General features: G+C 40.5%; 1 protein-coding gene across 1 annotated transcript; it reads left to right on the top strand.

Moving 5' to 3' along the window:
- Positions 1-6,190: 6,190 nt before the first annotated feature.
- Positions 6,191-17,379, top strand: epn2 (epsin 2; the record flags this gene model as incomplete). The annotated part of the gene is made up of 9 exons (XM_079252880.1): positions 6,191-6,618; positions 7,584-7,738; positions 12,731-12,843; positions 12,947-13,051; positions 13,503-13,653; positions 14,470-14,622; positions 15,083-15,175; positions 16,266-16,499; positions 17,027-17,379. 9 exons carry the CDS (start codon positions 6,191-6,193, stop codon positions 17,377-17,379), a joined length of 1,785 nt encoding a protein of 594 aa, XP_079109006.1.
- Positions 17,380-22,423: the final 5,044 nt, after the last annotated feature.

Below are 22,423 nucleotides of genomic sequence, written 5' to 3'. Positions count from 1 at the left end.
AACGAGAAAGACTGTTAGCTGATTCATCACAAGCTCGGCTAGCTTTGATCCAACTTTTTAAAAGCCAAGTTATGAAATTCATTTTTAATTTTAGAAACAGTCATTGCTGTTTTTTTTTCCAAGTGCAGTTGTGTGTCAACAACAAAAAACGACTTGTACAGAGTATGTAATAAAACTAAGTTGGGGACATTTATGTAGGGTTTGTACTTTTTGAGTAAGCTGGGGAAACTGGTTAGCACAGTTCCAATCAAAGCCTCAAGTTCTTCGCTAGCTTGTTTTGCTAGCTGTCCAAAAGTACTTAACTCAAGTTTGCGCTCTACTTGCTATCATTAGCGACATCCATGAGCAGCAAGTGGGCGACTTATTCCACCCGATGTATAAATATGACGTCGCTCTGACTTAAATTTCCCACACACATCATTTTTGCTTACCAAATGTTATGGTTAAAATTTCCATACACTATTCTTAGCCGAAACCACTTTAGCTTTTATGCTAAGTGTACCGCTCCACATCAGGGGGGCGCCGTGATTTATTATTTATTTATTTCCTTTTCTTTTTCTTTAAAACCGGCGTAATTATTTTAATTTATTTACCAACGTTTCACTTTGGAAAAAAGGTATTTCTGAATTATAGTTTAATTATGATAATTTGTAAAAGAAAACTTTACGTGCTTTGTTATTTTTAGATAAATTCTTTTCGGTGTTGGGCGCTGTCCTCATTTTTGTTACTAATCGCGTTGATAGATCAGCTGTAAAAGAGGGTTGTTATCAAATATATTAATGTTATCGATAAGAATTTTATAATACATGGTCATAGATATTGTTTTTTTGGTGTATGCTTTTAAAAAATTGACTTTCGTTAAAGACATACTAACGTTGCCAGGGAGAGGGACAGGGCTTTGTCTATTGTCAGGATGATCTGTCAGTCACAGTGGCTGACAAGTGCATCATCATCATTATCATCATCATCACTGTCCTCCTTCCATCTCTCTTAGCTTTTGACTCTCTCGGAAAGTTGATAATTAGAAAAGGAGATGCGAATCAAAAGTTATCTTCCCCTCCTGTCACAGTTGAAGCTCGTGTGTCTCACAATTAAGCATCATTTGTGTGATTGACTTTGTGTGACTGCTAGTTTGACTTATCAGGGGCTTAATCCTTCTGTTACTGACCAGTGTCAGCTTAACTGGTGTGTTAACTGGCTTGTTGTAACACTGCAGCGTCATTAAAAGGAAGTAAATGAGTGGTTAAGGAACTTGCTGGATAACTTGATGGCACACTCTCGCACCTCCTGCTCTGTCTTAATACACAAATATACTCTGTCACACTCAGACACAGGTGCCTGGTTGTGCAAGACTTCTATCTCAAGATCAGCTTTACTCTTTCTGTGCGACAAGGTGTACCTGTTCTTGGTGTGCTTCCTCTCAACCCTTAATGCTAATCAGTTTACCTTGCCAACACACACACACACATACTGGAGCTTAGTTTAACTTGTGTTCTTTCAATTCAATTCAATTCAACTTTATTTATATAGTGTCAAATCACGGCAATGCCATCTCAAGACGCTTTACAGACAGAGGGGAAACATAATGAAAGCCAATTCATAATAGCCTATGTAAGGAAACCAACAGATTGAGTTGAGTCCAACTCAATCTCCCATCCTGAGCAAGCACACTGGCGACAGTGGGAAGGAAAAAACTCCCTTTTAACAGGAAGGAAACCTCCGGCAGAACCCGGCTCAAGGACAGGCAGCCATCTGCCTCTGCTGTGTGGGGGGAAGAGGACACAAAGACAACAGACAACAGGAACTGCTACTCCCGGCCAGGGAGACCTGCTGAGACAGGAGACATACATGTTAATGATGCAACACTGTTATTGGGGGGGGGGGGGGGATAAAAGAGAGAGATAAAGAGAAAGAAGCTCAGTGTATCAGGAAATGTCCCTCAGCAGTCTAAACCTGTAGCAGCATAATTAAGGGATGCTAACCATCCCTAGCTATAGGACTTATCAAAAAGATAAGTCTTCAGCCTAGTCTTAAAGGTGGGGAGGGTGTCTGCTTCCCTAACACTAACTGGGAGCTTATTCCATAAGAGATGGGCCTGATAACCAAAGGCTCTGCCTCCTGCTCGGCTCTTTGAGACTCTAGGAACCACAAGTAAGCCTGCAGTCTGCGAACGAAGTACTCTGCTTGGTATATAAGGAACTATGAGGTCTTTGATATATAGTGGTGCCTGGTTGTGGAGGGCTTTATATGTAAGGAGAAGGATTTTAAATTCTATTCTAGATTCAACAGGCAGCCAATGAAGAGAGGCTAAAACTGGAGAAATATGATCTCTCCTGCTGGTTCTGGTCAGGACTCTGGCTGCAGAATTCTGGATCAGCTGAAGGCTTTTCAGGGCATATTTAGGACAGCCCAGTAATAGAGAGTTACAGTAATCTAGTCTCGAAGTAACAAAAGCGTGAACCAGTTTTTCTGCATCACTCTGAGACAAAATGTCCCTAATTTTGGCTATATTACGTAAATGAAAGAAGGCTGTTTTAGTAACCTGCTTAATATGTGGGCCAAAGGACAGGTCAGGGTCAAATATTACTCCAAGGTTTCTCACTGTAGCACTGACAGCTCTCCTGTGTCCAGTGCTCACTTACTTCTGGATAGCAATTTGCTGTCAATATCACAGGTTTGGATCAGCCATTGTTGTAGCAACTATGGCTGTCTCTCTCTGTAAGACAGTTGAACAGGGAGAAATGAGGAAAATGCTTTCATTGGTCACACTGCAACAGCTCCTTTGAGTCCTCTGCCAAACCAGTGGTAATGATTCTCCAATTATGTTGTTCTGTTGCGCACATTAGGGTTTCAGGCAGATCTTCTATTGTTTTTGACAGTTTCATATAATTAAACTGTGGTATTGTTTTTATTTTTCTGCATTTCACCTGCAGTTCATTCACTTGGGGTTTAGAGGTTACAGTGTTTGGATCAGGGTGATTTGGGAAACGTTGTTTTAGTTTCCTGCCAAAACTTAAAATGCAATATTCTTTATTAGTGCTGACAAGGAGATGGTTTGCAGTTAAAGTAGCATTTAGATAACAATCTATCTTGATTTAAAATTGTACTTTGTTTAAGTCATTATGCAATCATTGTGTTATCTGTCTTGACCATAGCCACTTATGTTTGTTTGGCTTAAAGAGATGCAGTTCACTGCTGAATTATTTGGATAAAGATGATTTTATATTTGAGTGGGATTTGCATGCAGCCCTCAACTCAAGTGTCAAAGCTTCCAGCAGAGATAGTGTAGTGTATATTTGGTATAACATGTATTTGCAGGAGTCTTTTTCCTGTCTTCTCTTGAAAATTTCTGGTTTTGTTCTTCTGACCAAGGTTTTATTACCCATTTGACTTGTGTGCTTCCACACCACTGACAGTTTTCCAAATTCTTTTTATGGTCCATGAACACAAAATGATTATGGTAAGCATATATAGAGGATATGTCATAAATAAGCTGCAAACATAAAATATAACTTATGATGTTTACATAAGTGAACAGTTTTTTTTTTTTTTTTTTAATTCTTGCCACCCCAAAACAAAAATCTGTGTTTAGTTTTAATAGCAATAAAAGAGTAGGTAATTGTTGGTATAAATGTGTAGAAAAATTATTGATTTAATTGTAATTGGTGCTGTTTTAAAGGGAGGAATAGGGTAAAAATTATCTTTTCATCTGCCTCTGTTTGACAAACGGTGGATGAGATGGGTTGGCAGATGTGTCCTTTTCCTTCATGCTATGCAGACAGTTTGATCAGACTGATGAGAAGTAAAGTCATTTTTGACATAATTAACATGCAATGATATATGATGATTTCAGCTCTCACACAAACACAGTCTTGTGTGCTGAACGAAGGATGATCGGGGTGTCTGTTGGTAGGGGGGTTGTTCCGGGATGTGAAGTGGGCACGGGAGGGTGGGATAGGACGAGACAGACTCCCCTCTCTTCCTCCTGTCGGCTATGGGTGAATAGGTGATTATAGCAGCAGATGTGTCATTAGGTCTGATCTGTATTCATGCGGATGCAGTGGGTAAGATGGGTGATGAGGGAACCTTTGGAGAGGGGGGTGGGGCTATGCCCCACAAGAATCATGTTTCAAAGGTTTTAAGTGAATTTATTTGTTAGATGTGCCTATTTGTTGACTTATTACCCAACCACATACACTAGTTTCCTTAACTTTGGTGCATTCAGCTGTTTCTAATAGTTCCAGACTCCCCATGAACAACATATCGCTAAAATTTAAAGGGGGGTTTATTATATGTTAACACTGGATAGGAAAAAAAAAAAGAATTTCTCATCAGGAAGGCTTTTGGTTGCAGGGCCTGTTGATGCACGCTCAGTGCAGAGATCAGATTACTGAATGAGATAAGTCATAGGTTTGTGGAGATGGTTGTCAGAGTATAATGATGATGGGCACAGAAAATCTTTTGCGTTGCTCTTGTGCTTCCTGACAGCATGCAGTGTTTCCATTTGAGCTTTAAGTGTTTTGCAACCACCCCGCTTCCAGCAGGCTGTATTACTGAAACATCCAAATACTACTTCGTTAAAAGGAGACTCATGACAGTAAATGTGTGTTCCATACAGCTCAGGGTTTTCATGATCAAGAGTTTTCATGTGAACTTGGAGGCTGCACAGCTGTGGGTCTACGCCCACTTTTTTCTTTATTTGTCAGGAAGTGATTACAGGCTGGGACATTGATCTTGAAAAACAAGACAAAGGCGTCATCAGTGACTCAAGTCATCATTACACTGGAAATGTTTTGTTTTTTTTACTCAACCACTAATAGGAAACAGTTTTATTGTGAAAAGTGTGTTGCTGTGTAAGGATGTAGATAATTTGTAGAATGGCATTACCAACTTGAAATCAAGTTGTGTCTGACTAAATATATCTGTTTTGTTTTAAGGTATGATTGGCATTTTGTGATCATCGGACCAAGTGGCTGATTTAAAATAATTAAATTGCAGCCATGTGTTGATAAACTGTTTGTCAGTAATGTGACGCCAGATCAAGTCTGATCTGCTTAGCTTATCTGCAATTTTGTGCCTTTTTCTCTTCATGGTCTGTCAACGAGTAAAAAAAATACAAGTTGATAATGGAGTTCATTATGTGTTTTATTCATTTTAAATAACCTGTAACAATTTTCTTTTGCTGCCATTGACAAATTAGCTTGAGAAATGAACAGTTTTTGTGACCTTCTCATGCTGCTAAACTATTTATTTTGTATTGATTATCACAATAAATTGTCTTTACATTGTGAGCTAAAGAAACACTGCTAATATTTATTGACATCACTTCATTCACCTTTGCAATAAGGTGAAGTGCATTCAGTAAATCATATGCTATGATGTTTGCATTGCATGTAAACAAAGATTGTCTTGCGAGCCCTCTCATTGAGCCCTATCTAAGGTTTACAAACAGTATGACCACATAGACCTGAGGTGTTCAGCGTTATTTTTTCCAGCATCCTACTTTTTAATTTGCCATCATGTTAACTTACTGTAAACTTAAGTGGCACTTTTGAAAGTCAAAGTTGCTGTATGATATGCAAGTAGGCAGACATGGAAAAAGCTTATCTCAGTCTGAAAGTATGAAACATGTTTGTGTAGTTTCAGAAGGGAAAGCACAACAGCTGCCCCTGTAAATAGGATTCATCAAGATGTTATTGTTGAGATGTACAAATTGGCAAAACGTCTTTTTGTAAGTTATGACTTAAGCAGTTGTCCAAAATACTTCTTTCCCCCCCCTGAATGTCTATTTCCTATCTTCCCCACACTAATCTATTATTTGTCTGTTTGTCCTAGGTAATGGCGTGGTCATGTGTGCAGCCTGCACTGCGTGTGTGGAGATGGTTTTAACAGGCGCCGCTCTAGAGGACACGGAAACACTGCACTGGCCTGGAGACGGCTCATAAACGCATACATAACACACTTTAACACACAAGGATAAACAGAATTATACAAACCACTGCCGTGCAGTGAAAAAGGGCACAAAACTCAAGCTACACCTGAAGGTTACACACATTTACACCCCGTGTACGTGTGTGTTAGCCTTTTTTTTTTTTCATTCCAGCACTACTAGTGTCCCAAGTTCCTCTCTAACGAGAGTGCACATTTTATTTTATTTCTTTGTATCTGTCCCATCTTCTCCACCGCCACAATGCCAAGCACCATCCGCCGGCAGATGAAAAACATGGTGAACAACTATTCTGAAGCAGAGAAGAAAGTCAGAGAGGCCACGTCCAATGACCCCTGGGGCCCTTCATCTTCACTCATGTCAGAGATCGCAGACCTCACGTACAATGTGGTTGCCTTCAGCGAAATCATGAACATGATCTGGAAGCGGCTGAATGACCACGGCAAGAACTGGCGTCACGTCTACAAAGCTCTTACTCTGCTCGACTACCTGATCAAGACCGGGTCTGAGAGAGTGGCGCTGCAGTGCAAAGAGAACATCTTCGCCATCCAGACCCTGAAGGACTTCCAGTACATCGACAGAGATGGGAAAGACCAGGGCATCAACGTCAGGGAGAAGAGCAAGCAGCTAGTGGTCCTACTCAAAGATGAAGACCGCCTTAAAGGAGAGAGGTGAACTTAAAAATTCAGCTTGTGTTTTTATTTACTGGAAGTGGAGCGATTGATTATTTTTATCCCCTTCAGGGTGTATTTAATGCCAAGAAGCTCTTGTCTTGCTTCTAATGGTTTTAGTCAGTGTTTGTTCTCTTCCCTGCTTTTAGCTGTGGCAGTGAAACCAAGAAAAGCCAATAAAAACCAAAAACTAAAGTCTGCTGCTTTGTCCCAGACTTTCGCTCTACATCCTCTGCCATGCAGCGAGCAGCAGAGTTCTGCATTTAGAAACGGCTGCACAGTTCAAGCATGACTGACACTTGCACTGTTTTCCTTCTTTCTCTTATTTTGATTATTATAAAATAAATGACTGCTACTTTAAACTGCGTGCAATGCAAAGCCTTGTCCACATAAAACTGAATCAAGCTTTGATCCCTGACAACTTCATCTGTGGTGGAGATAAGAAACTCAGTTTCCAGTTTTATCTTCTGCACAGTGTAAGGAGGAATTTTGGCCATGTGCCGTTATCTCTTGTCTTTTACTTGCAAATAAAGACATGGACAGGATGGTGCTTTGTTAACAGGGCTTTTTTTTTTTTTTTTGTATCTTTACACACAAATGTACAGTTGCTCATCTACTAAACTGAAATGCTAGTCTGGGAAGAAACTTGATTTAAGCTCTAATTTCTAGAAAAGTTTGAGAATGTGGAGGTTCTTGCTGCAGAATGATGAGAATTCCTGCTATAGTCTGAAGCTTTGACAGAAATGTTTCTTTATCTAATAAATGTTTCCCTGTGAAAGTGAAGCCATTATTGTCAAATTAAATTTGCTAAATAGATTTATTCTTGTCACTTTTTGCTCCATAGACCTGTCACCTTCACATTTCTTGCTAACTTGTCCATTGGGACCTCACCTGAGGGATTATGAGAATGTGGCGTTAAAGTAAACAAATTAATCAAGCTCTGTTGTTCTTTTTTGCCTTATTAGGTCTCAGGCTTTGAAGACCAAAGAGCGTATGGCCCAGGTATCTACAGGGAGCAGTCAAATGGGTTTTGGCCGAGGTTCATCTCAGCCCAACCTTTCAACATCCTACAGTGAAGAGTATGGCAGATCAGAGGGCTCGCCTGCCTCTTACCATGGCTGTGAGTACACACGAATAGATTAAATGCACACACATAATGCTTATTCCTGTATTTAAGCAACATTTCTAATGGCGTCGAGTTGATTGTTACGACTGTAGCTCAGATGCTGAAACTTTGGCCTGCATCGTGAAACTCTCCCCTCCCCCTGTTCTGTTTCTGGCTTGCAGTCCTGCAGTAGGGCTGCATTCCTGAGTGCCCTCCTTCTCCCCCCCACACACACACACGCATACACGCACTCACTCACAAAAGAGGAAAGAGAATCCCCCCATCAAAAAAAAAAAAAAAATCATCTTTCATCCACATGACACAAAAATCTGCTCTCTTCAGTGATGCGCTCATTATTTTATAAGACAGTGACAGTGTAGCGAAGCAGATCACGCTGTGATTTCCTTTATGGGAACTCCAGAATCTAATCCATTTTTTTGTACCTGCACAAGGGGACCATTTCTGGGAATAAGAGCTACTTTCCTTGGTGTTTGAACTGGTCTAGTTGGATCCAACAGCTATCGGGGGTGAGAGTCCACCATGTTCGTTGCCATGCATGTGGTTGGAGCCGGTGTGAATTTTGCATTTAACGTGAAGGGTCCATTTCAGCCTCATGTTTAGGCTCACATTCCTGTGTGCTTTATGTTTGAATTCGTGGCTCTGGAGCGGAAACTTCAGCAGCCGGGTCATCAGTGGAGAAATCTGAACAACAGACTGACCAATTGGAGGTTTACTAGACTGTGGATGTGGGAAGTGACTGGGAATCGTTGAGATTCCAATTGAACTTTCAGAGAATGATCGTGCAGACGGGGCGTGAATAAATGGTCCTGTGAGAGTGGGTGTCAATGTAAGCCTGTTTTAGAACTTTTTAATTATCCACATATATTTACAAACAAGATTAAGACAAGGAATTTAGTTTTGGCTTTCTAGTACTTCACATGTTAACAGTTTACATGTTTTTTTTTTTCCAGATAGAAAACGTGGATTTTTTATTTATCTTTTTCAGAATATTCATATGAAGTGTAATAAATAGGAATTGTGTGAGCAATTCTTGATTTTGACAAGAAAAGTTTTGGTTTCTCAGACTTTTCGCTACTGAAGACTTCAGTGAAAATACAAACGTTTTTAGGTTTATCATTTAATACTCTCTAATCCCAAACAGTGTTTAGTCCAGACACTGCTTTTGATTTATTTTGTTATAATTATAGTTTGTATGTAATTAATGATATATTCTCAGAGAGTATACACATACACAGCTGGTCATATGCCTTCATGTTTTATTGGACCGCTTTTAAATTTGATTGCAACACACAGTTGATATTGTTTTGATATGTTTCTGCAATTTCATTAGATTTATTTCCATCCAGTGTTGCACTAATTTTCACCAAGATCTTGTATTGATGATGAGGAGTCTGTTTACTGCACAAAGCCTTCTCCAGCACAGCCTAAAGATTCTCCCCGAGGTTCAGGGCTGGACTGTCTGCTGGCCAGTCCATGAGCATTCCCCACATAGGCTTTTACAGTAGACACTAGACATGATCCCAGCATCACTTCATCTGCTTCTCTTCTTAGCTTGATGCTCCTATCACTCTGGAACAGAGCAAACCTGGACGAATCAGACCACATAACCTTCTTCCATTGCTCCGGAGTCCTTAGCAAATAGAAGCTTTTTTTTCTCCAGTTAGCCTCATGAACAGTGGTTTTCTTATGGCTAATCAGCTGTTCAGTCTCAATTCCTGTCGCTCCCTTCACATTGTTCATGTGGAAATGTTCTTACAATCACAAATAGACATAGCCCTGAGTTCTACTGTTGGTTTTCTTACTAAACTTCTAAGTGATCACTGATCACCACAGTAAAAGATGTTTTTCTGACCACAATTCTTCCTCAAAGATGGTGATTCCCCACAATACTTCCAGTTTTTAATAATGCATTGGACAGCTCTTAACTCAATTTTAGTAGCTTCTGCAGTCCATTTTGTACTAGGTGCATGCCAATGACTTGACCCTTCAACAGATAAATATCTTTCCTGTGAGCACTGAATGTGTCTTTCCACATGGTTGTTCAGAAATGTTGAGTATTCATTGCATCAGTTAGGATTAATCAACTTGCTGTCAGCTGAAAGATGATTATATCTGCAGTAATTATCCAATAGGAGGCCCATATTCTTTTGCTGAGTTAAAACCAGGTCAGGTGATGACCTTTTTTTTTTTTTTTTTTTTTTTTTGACCAGGCAGTTTTATAACAGTATTGTAAAAAAAAATCCATCCATGGCAGCCTAATTCTTCAAAATAAATAGCCTTTGTTTGTCTGTTTGCACTCTTTACTGACACCACAAGTTCACCAGTCTGTAAATGTAGTTTACTGTACATGGCAATAAAAGCCTTTCAGATCCAGTGTTAAGGAATCTGAAATGTGAGTGTGTGGAAAATGTATCAAGTTTTCAAGGGTGTCACTATTCAGTCGAAGTTGTGTGCCCTGTTATCACTCCCTAAATCTGCTATAAAAGCCCGTTTCATAGCTGCAACTCCATTTTTATGTTATTGCAGAAAGCATTAATATGACTACAGATGGTAAGATAAGAAATAAGGTCTTTGCTTCTTCAGCCACTGGGAAACGGTTGTGGGAAATTGACTGACTGAGAAAATTAAACTTTTTATCTTGCAGGCAGAGTTGTGTGTGCGTGTGTGTGTGTGTGTAGACTACCAAGAAGCCATATATGGTCTATTCCCACAGTGGTGGGCAAGGAACTGGTATGTTTTAGTTGGCTTTAAGTTTTATTTATTTGTCTTTTGTGACCAGAAAAGATTAAATGTTGTGATGTTTTCATTTGTGCACCAGTTTGCCCTTTCTTGTAGTGTTGGAGAAGGTTCCTCTTTTTTTTTTTTTTTTTTTTTGCTTTGGATGCAGTTTTTTGAGAAAACATCACTCAAATTTTACTTTTTAAACAAAAATGTCGTGTGTGTGTGTGTGTGTGTGTGTGTGTGTGTGTGTGTGTGTGTGTGTGTGTGTGTGTGTGTGTGTGTGTGTGTGTGTGTGTGTGTGTGTGTGTGTGTGTGTCTGTTTGAAAACAAGTGAAACATAGTTTGACAAGTGAAAAAAAATGTTCTGAGGTAAAACAGTCGTGTAAGCTAATCACTCTGTTCACTTATTTGCTTCATATGGATAGACTTTTATTTTGTATTGTATTTATTTGCTTGTGTGTATCTGATATGATCATATCAATCAAACGTTGTCTGGCGGATCGCATTGTCTCTCCAGCTTTGCTGCAGCTGTCCTCACTGTCTATTTAGGGCAGATATGTAGCTGATGTTGAAGCCAGGGCTCCAGTTCCATCAGCTAAACAAACACACCTTTAGCCCTGACCACTTTCCCCTGAGATATGTAGCCCAGAGACGGAGCGGTGGGGCATGGGCTTGACAGGAAGGCGGTGGAGGAGACGTAGAGACGAGATGTAGAGACGTCAGTTAAGATTTAAGGTAGGGAGACAAGGAATGAGACGTGAAGCTGGAGCCAAAAGCAGATTAAGAATCATTTATGAGGAGTTTAGACTGGAAATGTTTTAGGCTCTTGGAATATCTGATTGATTACTCGTTGTACAAATGTCTTCATTGTCATTTTCTGGAACATTAAAGTGAGTAATTACTGATAATTTGCTGACAAAAAAATAAGGTATTGGCGTGTTTAGACGTTTGTCTTTCTCTTGATCAGCTGACTTTTTCTTAGATGTTTAACAACAGCATTATTGATGACAAAAGCCTTGTTGGTAGACTGCTAATGCTTGCCGTAACCATACAGAGTGTCATCTAGCAGATGCTACAGCACCCAGGTCGCCAATTGTCAAGTTCGTCAGGGATTGCATAAATAAGAACAACGATAAAAGCCTAACCCACAAGTGTACAAAACCCAGCTTAATGCACTTTCTATGACAACAGTTGAACTATTAAGAATATAAAATAATGCTCCTTCCAGGTTGGGATTCTGCTCATTTCCAGGCTGTCTTAACAGAAGTGTACATTTTCTCTTAAAATCACATCATGAAAATGAAAATATTTTATGGTATATGGCTCTCAGACTGACTCTCATTTGTACAATATTCTAAAAATAAAAAAGTTGAAGTGTTGTGTGGACAGAAAAATCTTGTCAGAGAGCAGGCGCATGTTAGTCAAAGTGAGAAGTTTCAAAGACTGTCTTGTCAAATAATGAAACTATTGTTGAGCCATGTCATGTCTGTCTATACTGTTCTATACTGTTCATTATGAACAGTATAGTGAAAACCCGCATGCATACGGGATTCTGGTAATAATATGATCAGTCTTAAGACTGTTGAGGGCTAATAGCCTCTGCCATCTGAAAATGACCCCTTTTCTTTGTCTCATTTAATACTGGTAAGGATAAACAACCTTTGCATGTGAATCATCACCGAGAAAATAAATTTAGCTGAAGAAAACTCCGCGGGCACCTTTGTACACCCACAACATTCACACAGAAATGAAGTAGACATAATGACACTACACAGAGAAAGGAAATCAAATAAGTGCTGTTTCATGTGGTTCTCGTGGAAATGTGAAAGCAGCAGTTTTGAAAGTCAAACCTACAAAGTGACTCAGAGAATTAAAACAATGGATGTTACCTTAATGAGTGTTGTAACATTCTTATCCTGGGAAGGTTGTGTGTTTGTGTGCGTGTGTATTCGTCACGTGTATTGTATGTGTGTGTTTCCCTTAGCTGCCACATGGTCTTAGCTAATCCCATTAGCTGAATGGACATGTCTTCCCCTCAGACGCTCGCTGATGGCTGATAATCACACATACATTAGCACATACACACTGCTTTTATACAGTTAAAATCATGGGTAAAAATAATGAATAAAATGCGATTGTAAATATTGTGTTTATTATGGTTAGAGTATACAAAAACCAGTGACTGGAACCCGTGATGTGTATTAGTTTATAATCATATATACAGTATGTTATAACAGTGACTTAAACACACCTTCTGTTTGTTAGCCACATCTCCCAATGCTGGGTCCGAGCTGGAGCAGGCCAGGCCTCAGACCAGTGGAGAGGAGGAGCTGCAGCTACAACTTGCCTTAGCCATGAGCAGAGAAGCTGCAGAGCAGGTACACTGTACACTGTCACAAACACACATCTGAAAAACAACCAATGAACTTGATGTAGGCTCTATAAGAAATTTGTGTACATGGTGTATCTCCATTTGTTTAGGAGGAACGCATTCGCAGAGGGGATGACCTGAGACTACAAATGGCTTTGGAGGAGAGCAAGAAAGAAGGTCCAGGCTCTGCGAAGCTGGCCAAGAAGAAGAAAGAGGTAAAACGCACCGGAACATTGGGGCTGGGCTGACTCAGTTCTTCCATTATCAGAAACGCATGCCTGAAATAGTCTCGTCTCTCCCCGTCCTCTCTTTCCTGACTGACCCCATGTGCTCCATCAGCAGCAGTAACTGGCAGCAGACTGCCTCGTTCTCTCATCATTATTCTGCCTGAATAACTGGCTGCCTGGCTGGACTTTTTGGGCACACAGTGCTTAAGTGTTGAAGTATGCTTGCATGACATGAGCTCTTGTTTTTCTCAATAGTTAGTGACATAAATACCATCACTATGTTTGAGCAGCTTTACTTTTTTTTATAGACCAAACGATCGTTTGGTCATTTTTTCTTTCATATGTTCTTCAAAATCCAATTTTTTTCCATTGTGTTTTTTTCAGTCTTCCCTGTTCAGTTGTCTTGTTTTTTCACCCAAGCTCTCTTGTATTTTACTAGCCACAGTCATCTTTGATGGATCTAATGGATGTTCCTGAGCCACGTGCTACTGCTGACCCGTGGGGCTCAGGAGCCGGAGCCGGAGCCGGAGCCGGGGCCGGGGCCGGGGCCGGAGCTACAGCTGCATCAGCAGACCCGTGGCAGCCTTATGGTAAGTGTACATATATGATCTCACAGGTAAAGGTCACATTTAATTATATCCACGTACTGACTGACTTTATCAAGAAGTACAAACCAAAGTTGCTGCATGTTTGTGTGTGAGTGCGCCATCTCTGCTCTCCACCTGCAGCTCGTAGGACTGTGAGTCTTTGTTCAATAGGAATGCTGCTCCACTGGCTCGGCAGCATTGCTGGTCTGGGAGCAGGGAGGTAGTTAGAGGAAGATTCTGTAGGCAGGGGGAAAAAAAAAGGGAGTGTGAGAGGTTTGTGATGCAGGAAGGGAGGCTTAGAGATTAAAATGTGACACTCTTTTCAGTGTAGACAAAGTGCATGTTTATGAGCTTATGGGAAGGACATTTCCTTTCTTCATTAACTTGACACCAACCAACCTTTGATTCTAATTTCATTTATGTTGGTCCACATTTGCCTGTTGGTCTCAACATAGCTTAAATCTAAAGTCTATGGAAAGTAATGGATGGATGCACATAATTATGGGACTTTAGATGACACAAAATCTGCATTTAAAAGGAAATCTCTTCATGAAGTGATTACATCAGTAAAACCTGACTGCTTCAGTGACAAAGTTTAGTACACTTGATATTCCACAAGTTTCTTGGTTTTTAACTACTCTTCACCGCTGCTACCATTTACACAACCACAATGTTTTCAAAGCTAAGTGGGGCAACAGGAAAATGTCACGAGGCAGGAATGGGAGGTATTAGGTATCAGCTCTTTAGTGTCATATATGAAACTAGATAGAATGAATTATTGTCAGTAATAATCCCATTCCCCCCCACCCCCTCCCCCAGGCTCTGTCCCTAAACAAGCAGCACCAGTGGACCCATGGGGTGCTCCTCCCTCTGTCCCACCTATGAAAAGCAGTGATCCTTGGGCAGCGAACTCTACTCCTGCTGCAGACCCCTGGAGCTCTGCAGCTGCCCGCCCCAAGACTTCCAACACAGGTGCCCACTTTTTTTCCCTCCCTGTTTGTTTTTATTAATCAGTCTCCTCTGCAGTTTAACATTCACCTAGGATGTTGTAATCGTGGTGTTTAGTTAATCTGACCATCAGTAAGGAGTGACTGGAGAAACGCAGGATGGTTTAAATATTCTGTTTATTTGGTTTAAAAAAACATTTTTAATCCATTGTTGGCTCTTTTTTTTTTTTTGCTTAATCTCACAACGACACACATTAACTGATGAGTAACGCCTTTCAATGCCCATCCGCATGCTTTCACCTGCTTATTGTGTTTATTTATTTACTTTACCAAAGTATCTGTACTCATCCGTGTTTGTGTTGTCTGTTTCCATTTGTCTGTGTGTGCTTGTGTTTTGTTTTTTTTTGTTTTGCACTTGTCTGTGTATTGTCTGCTTGGTATGTATGTGTGTGTGTGTGTGTGTGTATGCATTGTCTTATTTACAGGTAGCTTTGACCTGTTCAGTACGTCCAATGGTACATCCAAAGAAGACTTCTCAGAGTTTGACAGCCTGCGCTCTTCCTCCTCTGTTCCCACTGGTACTCACCCTGTCTTTGTCCCTCTAATGACACGGAGTCTGTGTTGCTTCCCCCTCAGTGTGTGAAAAGATGCCTGTCTGCGGACACAGTGTTACTGCAGGGCACAGACACGCACGTCTCGTCTTTGTATGTGCCACCAGACTTGAGCAAAGACGGCGTTTGTACCGCTGGAGTCATGGTTTTACGTTGTTGGCTTCACACGGCAAATGCATTCAGATTCGGCTTAGTTGAAATGTAATGGTTCAAATAAGCCGTCTTTCTAGGTCTGGTCTGATTTCACTGTGGTGTGACCTAATGCAGCTTTCGTGGGTGCAAAACTAAATAGATTTTCAGCCCTAGGCCATGCAGTTTATGGAAACAATCTCAGATCTGCTGTGACATTGTAATGGTTTGTCCAGCGCGTCTAAATTTGAGGCAAATTAATCTGAAATTCAGAATTTTTGGTGCTGTTTGAGATTATTCCAGTGACTGGTTTGGCAGAGGTCTGAATTTTTTTTTTTTCTTCTTCAAATTCTCGGTGTGGAAGGGTGACTTAGTCCAACATAAGACAAGGAAAAGACCTTTGGAAAGACAACATTTTTAGAAATCCTTCTGTAGGCAGAGGCCATCCAAACAGATTCAGCTCATTCTTCATATTATTTTGATTCAGTTACCGTCTCATTTTTATTATTAAGTTTTTTTTTTGTTTTTTTTGAAGCTCTGCCTCAGCTTATATCCTGTCATGTTGTGGTTTTCACCTTTGACACTTCTCTCTGTGTTTGCTGGCATGCTGGGTTTGTGAGAGTGCATTAACAAATGTCTCCACTGCTGTCTCCCACAAAACAGCCAGGCTGTCTGCCTCTGATGTCCTCTCATAAAATAACGTTACTGCTTTTATTGCATTGACTCTGCTTGATTTTTCAGTAAATGCGTATGCAGATACTCAAGTACAACCACACTTTTGAACGTGCTAAAGCACCAGTGAATAAGAAATCCAGACTGAAGATTTGGCAAAAATGAACACAAAGAAAATCCACACTACTGCAAAATTCAAGAACAAAACAAGAAAAACAAGGTTTTGGTCAAATAAGCTTATCTTTTGTGTCTTCAGGTGATGTGGGCGTTGCATCGTCTGTCCCCTCTCAACACAGTTTGGCAAGTAGCAGCAGCCTGGACCTGTTCGACCCCTTGCCCACCTTAGGATCCTCTTCTGTTACCATCAACCCGATGAGAAAGACTCCAGAATCCTTTCTTGGGCCCAATGCCGCTCTGGTCAACCTGGACTCTCTGGTGACTAAGCCAGCCCAGCCTGCACCAGTCGTGAACCCGTTCTTGAGTTCTACAGGTAAAATAAAGTTCTCCAAAGTGTTATTATTGCGGTTCCATATGAGGCAAAGCCTCCCTAAACTTTTACTGTGTGTAAATGATAGGGGTGGGAAAATTGAATCGAAAGTCGGGATTTTTTTGTTTCACAATTTAAAATTTTTTATTTTTTTTTGGTTAAAAAATAGTTTTTTTTTTAGTTTTTTTTTTAATGAAATAAAATTAATCCACTATAATATTTTTGTCATTTTTATTGGTTTTATTGATCTTTTTACTTGTCTTCTTGGGCATTATAGCAGCTACTGTGTTGTTTTCTCCTAACTGAAATAGAAAAAAAATTACTCGCAAAAAGAAGTTTTATAAAAAAAAATTTTGTTTTTATTCTACAAAAATCATCAATATTGAAGAATTTTAATCAAATCGGCACCCAAAAAATCTGTATGGAATTGAATCGGGACAAAAGCATATCGTCGCAGCTCTAGTAAATGATGGATGAAGCTACTGATCCATGACTTTATATTTAGGTGATGATCTGTTTACTTCATTCAGGTGGCGCTGCTCCAGCTCCCCATGCCAACCCTTTCCAGGTGAGCCAGCCAGCTCCGCCTACCCTCAACCAGATGCGCGTCAGCCCGATGCCCTCTGGCTTTGGTGGCATAGCGGAGCCCATGGCCATCTCTTCCGTGCCCGCTCAGCCTGTCGCCGCAGTCCCCCTGACAGGGATGGCCCCCATGGGCCGCATGATGCCAGGAATGGGGGTTGGCTCTGTGGGAGGTGTGGGAACAGGCGTCGGAATGAGTGCAGGGATTCCAGCCTCCATGTCCATGCCCCAGCCACTGATGAGCATGCCCCCCCAGGCTGGGGTGCAGCCTGCCGGAACCACCAACCCCTTCCTGTTGTGAAAGGGTGACTGGGGGGAGTTTTTCTCCAGAGTAACCCCTTTTTCTTCTTCTTCATCTTTTGCTCCTTCAGAAGTTTCAGTATGAACAAGAAGATGTCTGACCCCAGTTATCCATTTATAACCCAGTCCCAGCCATATCCCAGTCCAACCTTCCCCTAAACTTCCTCCCGTTCCCTCTCCTCTCTCCTACGCTACAAGCTGCCCAGTCCTGTGTGTTCCAGACTGATCTTAAGATGATGCTGATGATCACAGAGATTTTTCATCTGTGTACAGGCTCAAAGAGAGACAGTGTTTAGTTTTTTTTTCCCACTGACACAGGACAGGATCCACACTCTCCTCCCTGTTTTTTTTTTTTTCTTTCTTTTTTCTCTCTCATCCAAGCAACTCTTCCACCTTGCGTATTTCCCTTTGGACTGCTCCTCTCCTCTCCTGTGCTGGAGTGACAGGAGAGTAACTGTACTAATACCAGGATCTTATCTGTTCAACAGAACTAATCTTTTATAAGCCCTGTCAGCTGGTGTGTGTGTCTGTATGTGTGAGTACACATCTCAGTACTTTTTACACTCTGTATATTCCAGTGAGTTTTACTGAGATGCACTGGAGTAAGGATGAGCAATGATCAAATGTCTTTATACTCTTTGTGTGTACGTGTTACAAAGCAGGAATTTTGCACAATTTTTGCTTTTTTTTTTTTTTTTGTTTCTCTTTCTGCGACTGTTGGACTCACCGTTACACCTTAGCTTAGGGAGGAAGTCTGACAAAACAACCGAGACAACATGCACACACTGTCTCGGCTGTTGGTACAACTCAGTTACAACTCTACCACTTCTCCACCCCTCCAAACTCGGACTTTTTTTTTTTTTTTTTTTTTCCCCCCCTGACCTTCCACGTGAACTTTGCTCTCGAGGGGTCACGGATTTAACAACGAACACTCCTCACAAGACCTGGCCCCCTTCCTTTCAATCCTAGGTGATGAAACGATAAGGAAAAAGACATTTTGTCAGTATGTGTTTGTATTTTACTGCTCAGATACTAACAGCCACATGTTAATGTGCTTTCCACCAAGCCCCCCCCCTGCCCCATGTGAGTGTTTGTTTATAAAGGAAAACATGATTTGTATTTGCATCAGTATTTTGCTATCTGAACAAATGGATGCAGCGAGGCATTGTTGGACAGTTTTTTTTTCTTTTTTTAAATATGTTTCTAGGGTTAAAGGGATGAGAGAGGGTTTGTTTGTGTGTTTGTGTGCGCACATGACACATGCATTTAGCTTCCAAGTGTACTTTAATGAGCAAGTTTTTTCCATTTCTCTGGTCATTAGAAACTAAGCTTTGAATTTGCTCTGATTAGCTTAAATGCAACTGCAAACAAGGGTTTAGCTCTCAGCAGCCTTAAACATGTGTGTGTATGTCTGTGTGGAGCCATATATCAAGGGACGTTACTACGGTGACGATGTTGTGAAGAAAACTCGGGGTTTATAAGGGCACGTCGGCCACTAATCATTGTGAAACGACTACCTCTGACTGGATTTGCTGTGGCTAATCTACGTACAAGAACATCACCTTGTGCTCACACACACACACACACACACACACACACACACCATTAAACAGGGTTGCACCAGGATCAGCCTATTCATAGCACAGGGAATCCCACAGCAAACAACAGTGTGTCATGTCACGTAAACAAGCTTTTGTTGATTACTTTTTGTTGTTATTTACTTGTTAGACGTAAAATCCGTAGCCGAGCCTTTCTGAGTTTTGGAGCTGTGCACAAGCAAAGCCATGTGTCACCTTCATTCTCTCTCTCTTTTTTTTTTTTTTTTGTCTTTCTGTCATTTTAGCTTCTTCACCCTATGGGTAGGCTTTGTCATTCTCTTCTCTTAGAAGCACAACTGTTACCAAAGTCATAGCGATTGTGATTTCTGAGGAAGCCACATGTGGAATACTTTAAAAGTAGGGTCACACTTCACTGACATCATATTGTTTTTTTTTATGATCATTTTTTTCTGTTTATGAATGCTAATGGTATGCGAGACAACATTGTTTAAGTGTTTTTATAAGTCAGAGCTTATTTCCAGTTGTGTGAGAAAGTGTTTTCTGTTGGCCACATGTTACAGACGGCAAGCTGAGCATCTCTGTCTCTGGACGCACAGCAAAAGACAAACTGCGCCAGTTGTGTAAAATCTTTTCTCTAAAGTTACTGTTGTCTCTTCACGTCTGTCACTAACTGCCAGTGTTTTTAGATGTTCAGGGCTTTTTAAAGAATCGCTCTTTTCTGGTGGGAGTGGACCCCCCCTAGTGGTCTGCTGTAGAATATCGGCCACACTGCAGGAAGACCTTACAAGGGGCTCCACTCTGATTTTGATCATTCTAGGTGCATCAGTGATGATTTTTCAGCTGAGAAACCTTAAAGTCTAGATGCAGACCAGCAAATATTTTTAATCCCGACTAAATATATGCAAAAATTGGAGTGGAAAAACAAAAAAGAAAGGGGACTAGTAGACTTTGACTCTTGATGTGTTTTGCGATTTGCTAATAAAGTCTGTTTATTGAAATGCAACTGATATTCTAGCAGAGATATGTCGCGTGTATTTCGCTGTAACCTGACCTTAAACTACTGCAGCGACTGTGGAAAAGTTTGTGTACGCAGTGAAATAGAAAGGTGGGGAAATAAAAGCCTTTAATGTTTTGAACAAATGAAAATGGTCCGCTTTTGAGACACTTTTTTTCTTGATCCCTGGCAGCGGCAGCAGCAGCAGCAGCAGCAGCATCAGATTCACTCCGGTTCAGTGAAAATGTGGCCTATGTGTAGCGAGTTCCTCTGTCTCATGTATTCACTATGCGTTTATCAAGATGACTAACTGACTTTATGAGCTGTATGTCTTTATATGCATAAACTGACTCCTTTATTCTTTTTTTCATGTCTGTTTAGCTACCCCTCTCATAGTACTGGGAGCAACCTGCTTTTTTTTTTTCTCTTTTAAATTGGTTCGTGCTCAACCTGTTGGCATTATAACTGTATAATATAATTTATCATTTGTACTATTGTAACATACTGTTCTTCTGTATACCTTATTATTCTGTGTAATGGGATTTTGTAGGAAACTTCATTGTGGTATTTTAACGGCATCTAAACAAACGCAGCAGACCGCACCAGGTTGGATGAGGACAACTGTAGCTGCATCGGTTCAAAATAAAAGTGAGTTTCACTTCAGCTCTGTAAGGCGCATGTCTGTCTTCTCTTCATATCAAATCAAACTAAAGAAACTTTATTCATCCCCAAGGGGAAATTCAAATAAGACTGTTGATGCAAATCCCTGTTTCACTTATGGGTATTTAAATCTAGAACTTTCTTGTCTGTAAGTATGGGGCAATTATGGACCAAAGCTCACTAGCCATGTTAATAGATACAGCATGATGGTTCATTCAGACTTACCTTCATTCTTCATAGCTGTAATTCAGCAAAGTGTTGGAAATATGGTCACAAAAGGGTGTAAATGATCAACATTATTCAGGTAGGCTGCTGTGTTCATGTAATGCTCAGTTGGTACTAAGGGAGCCAAAGTGGGCAAGGGAAATATCCCCCACACCATTACGCCATCGCCACCAGCCTGATCTATTGATGCAAAGCAGGACAGATTCATGTTTTCATGTTGTTTTACACCACTGTCTGACCTCCATCTGAATGTGAGCGCTGAAGTGGAGACTTGGCAACCGTTTCCACTTTTATATTGTCCAGTTGTCAGGCTCAGATTTGATTGAACCCAGTATGGTTTTCTATGGTTGTAGCCGATCTGTTTCAATGTTTTATGTGTTTTGTTATAATATTTCATGTCTATGTCCCTAAATATGTTCAGTTTCGGGTGTGGGATTGGATGATTACTTCTGTTAAGCAATGGGACAGGTGTACCTTTTTTAAAGTGCCCAGTGAGTGTATTTCAGTATCTGAAGTCACTACTGACTCCCAAGTGCTGTAACAAAAAGCAAAACAAATCTTATTTTATTGCAGGTCCTTTAGTCCTGACAAAATGTTCTTGAGTGGTCTGCTGTAGACTTCCAGAGTAAGTCATCACTCAACAGTTATGTAATGTGTATTTAACCTCAGAAGAGGCTACGTTTGATGTGCTGTTGGTTTAATTTTAAACTTCAAATCTCATCATTAGCTAAGTAGTTTGCAAACTTAACTTAAATTAGCTGATGGTTGATTGTTGGGACTCTGTTTCATATTTTACATCCTGAAAAGGAAATACGACTTTTATTAGCCTTTAATTTGCTTCATGAAAAATGTGAATCTGTCAAGAAGGCACCATCAGTACAGAGCTCACAAAAAAAAGGACTGGTGAAATATTGCTTAGTTGAGCAACGGTTTTTTGGTGTTTGCTGCAAAAACAGGAACTGTTGGAAGTCCAAGATTTAGGGATACAATATGTGACTTACTAGCAAGCGGCAGTTTTCTCCAGCGGTGGTGTTTTAACAACTTGGGTCAGCCGAACACATGACTGATGAGTTTGTGCCTAAGATTCAGTCGTTGTCCAGCTGTCCATGTTCCAGCTAGAGGGAAATGTATTTCACCAAAGTCTAGCTGCATTCTGCATCTCCAGTGTGTGGAGCTGTCTATCAACTGGATGGTCTCTCATATCATAATCTGCTCCAAGGCTTATCAATCACTGTACTTGTCAATAGAGGAAAGATAAGAAGGAGATTTGGAAACAGGAGTGGTTCCCGCTACGCCACTGAAATAAAAGGATCTACTGCAGCATCTCTATCTATTCAACCATAAAATGTCACATATTTCATCAAGACCTCAAGTAATGACATCATACTGAAAAGGTATGCCAACCTAGAATTCAAACACAGATTATCTGGTATGTATTTATTTAAAAAAAGTATAAAAGCATAGTGAGAGTCCAATACATTATATATCTAAAAAAAGAAAAATGTCCAGATGACTAATGGCTGTTACATTTATACAGAGTCCAATGGGAAAATCCATTTTTGACTAATGTGGAGATACGAACAAAGGAAATTGTGATGAAATCTTTA

The sequence above is a fragment of the Telmatherina bonti genome, assembly GCF_933228915.1.
Source record: "Telmatherina bonti genome assembly, chromosome: 14".
Classification (NCBI taxonomy): domain Eukaryota; kingdom Metazoa; phylum Chordata; class Actinopteri; order Atheriniformes; family Telmatherinidae; genus Telmatherina; species Telmatherina bonti.
The sequence above is the reverse complement of the archived record's forward strand: the minus strand, read 5'-3'. Positions and strand labels throughout refer to the sequence as shown.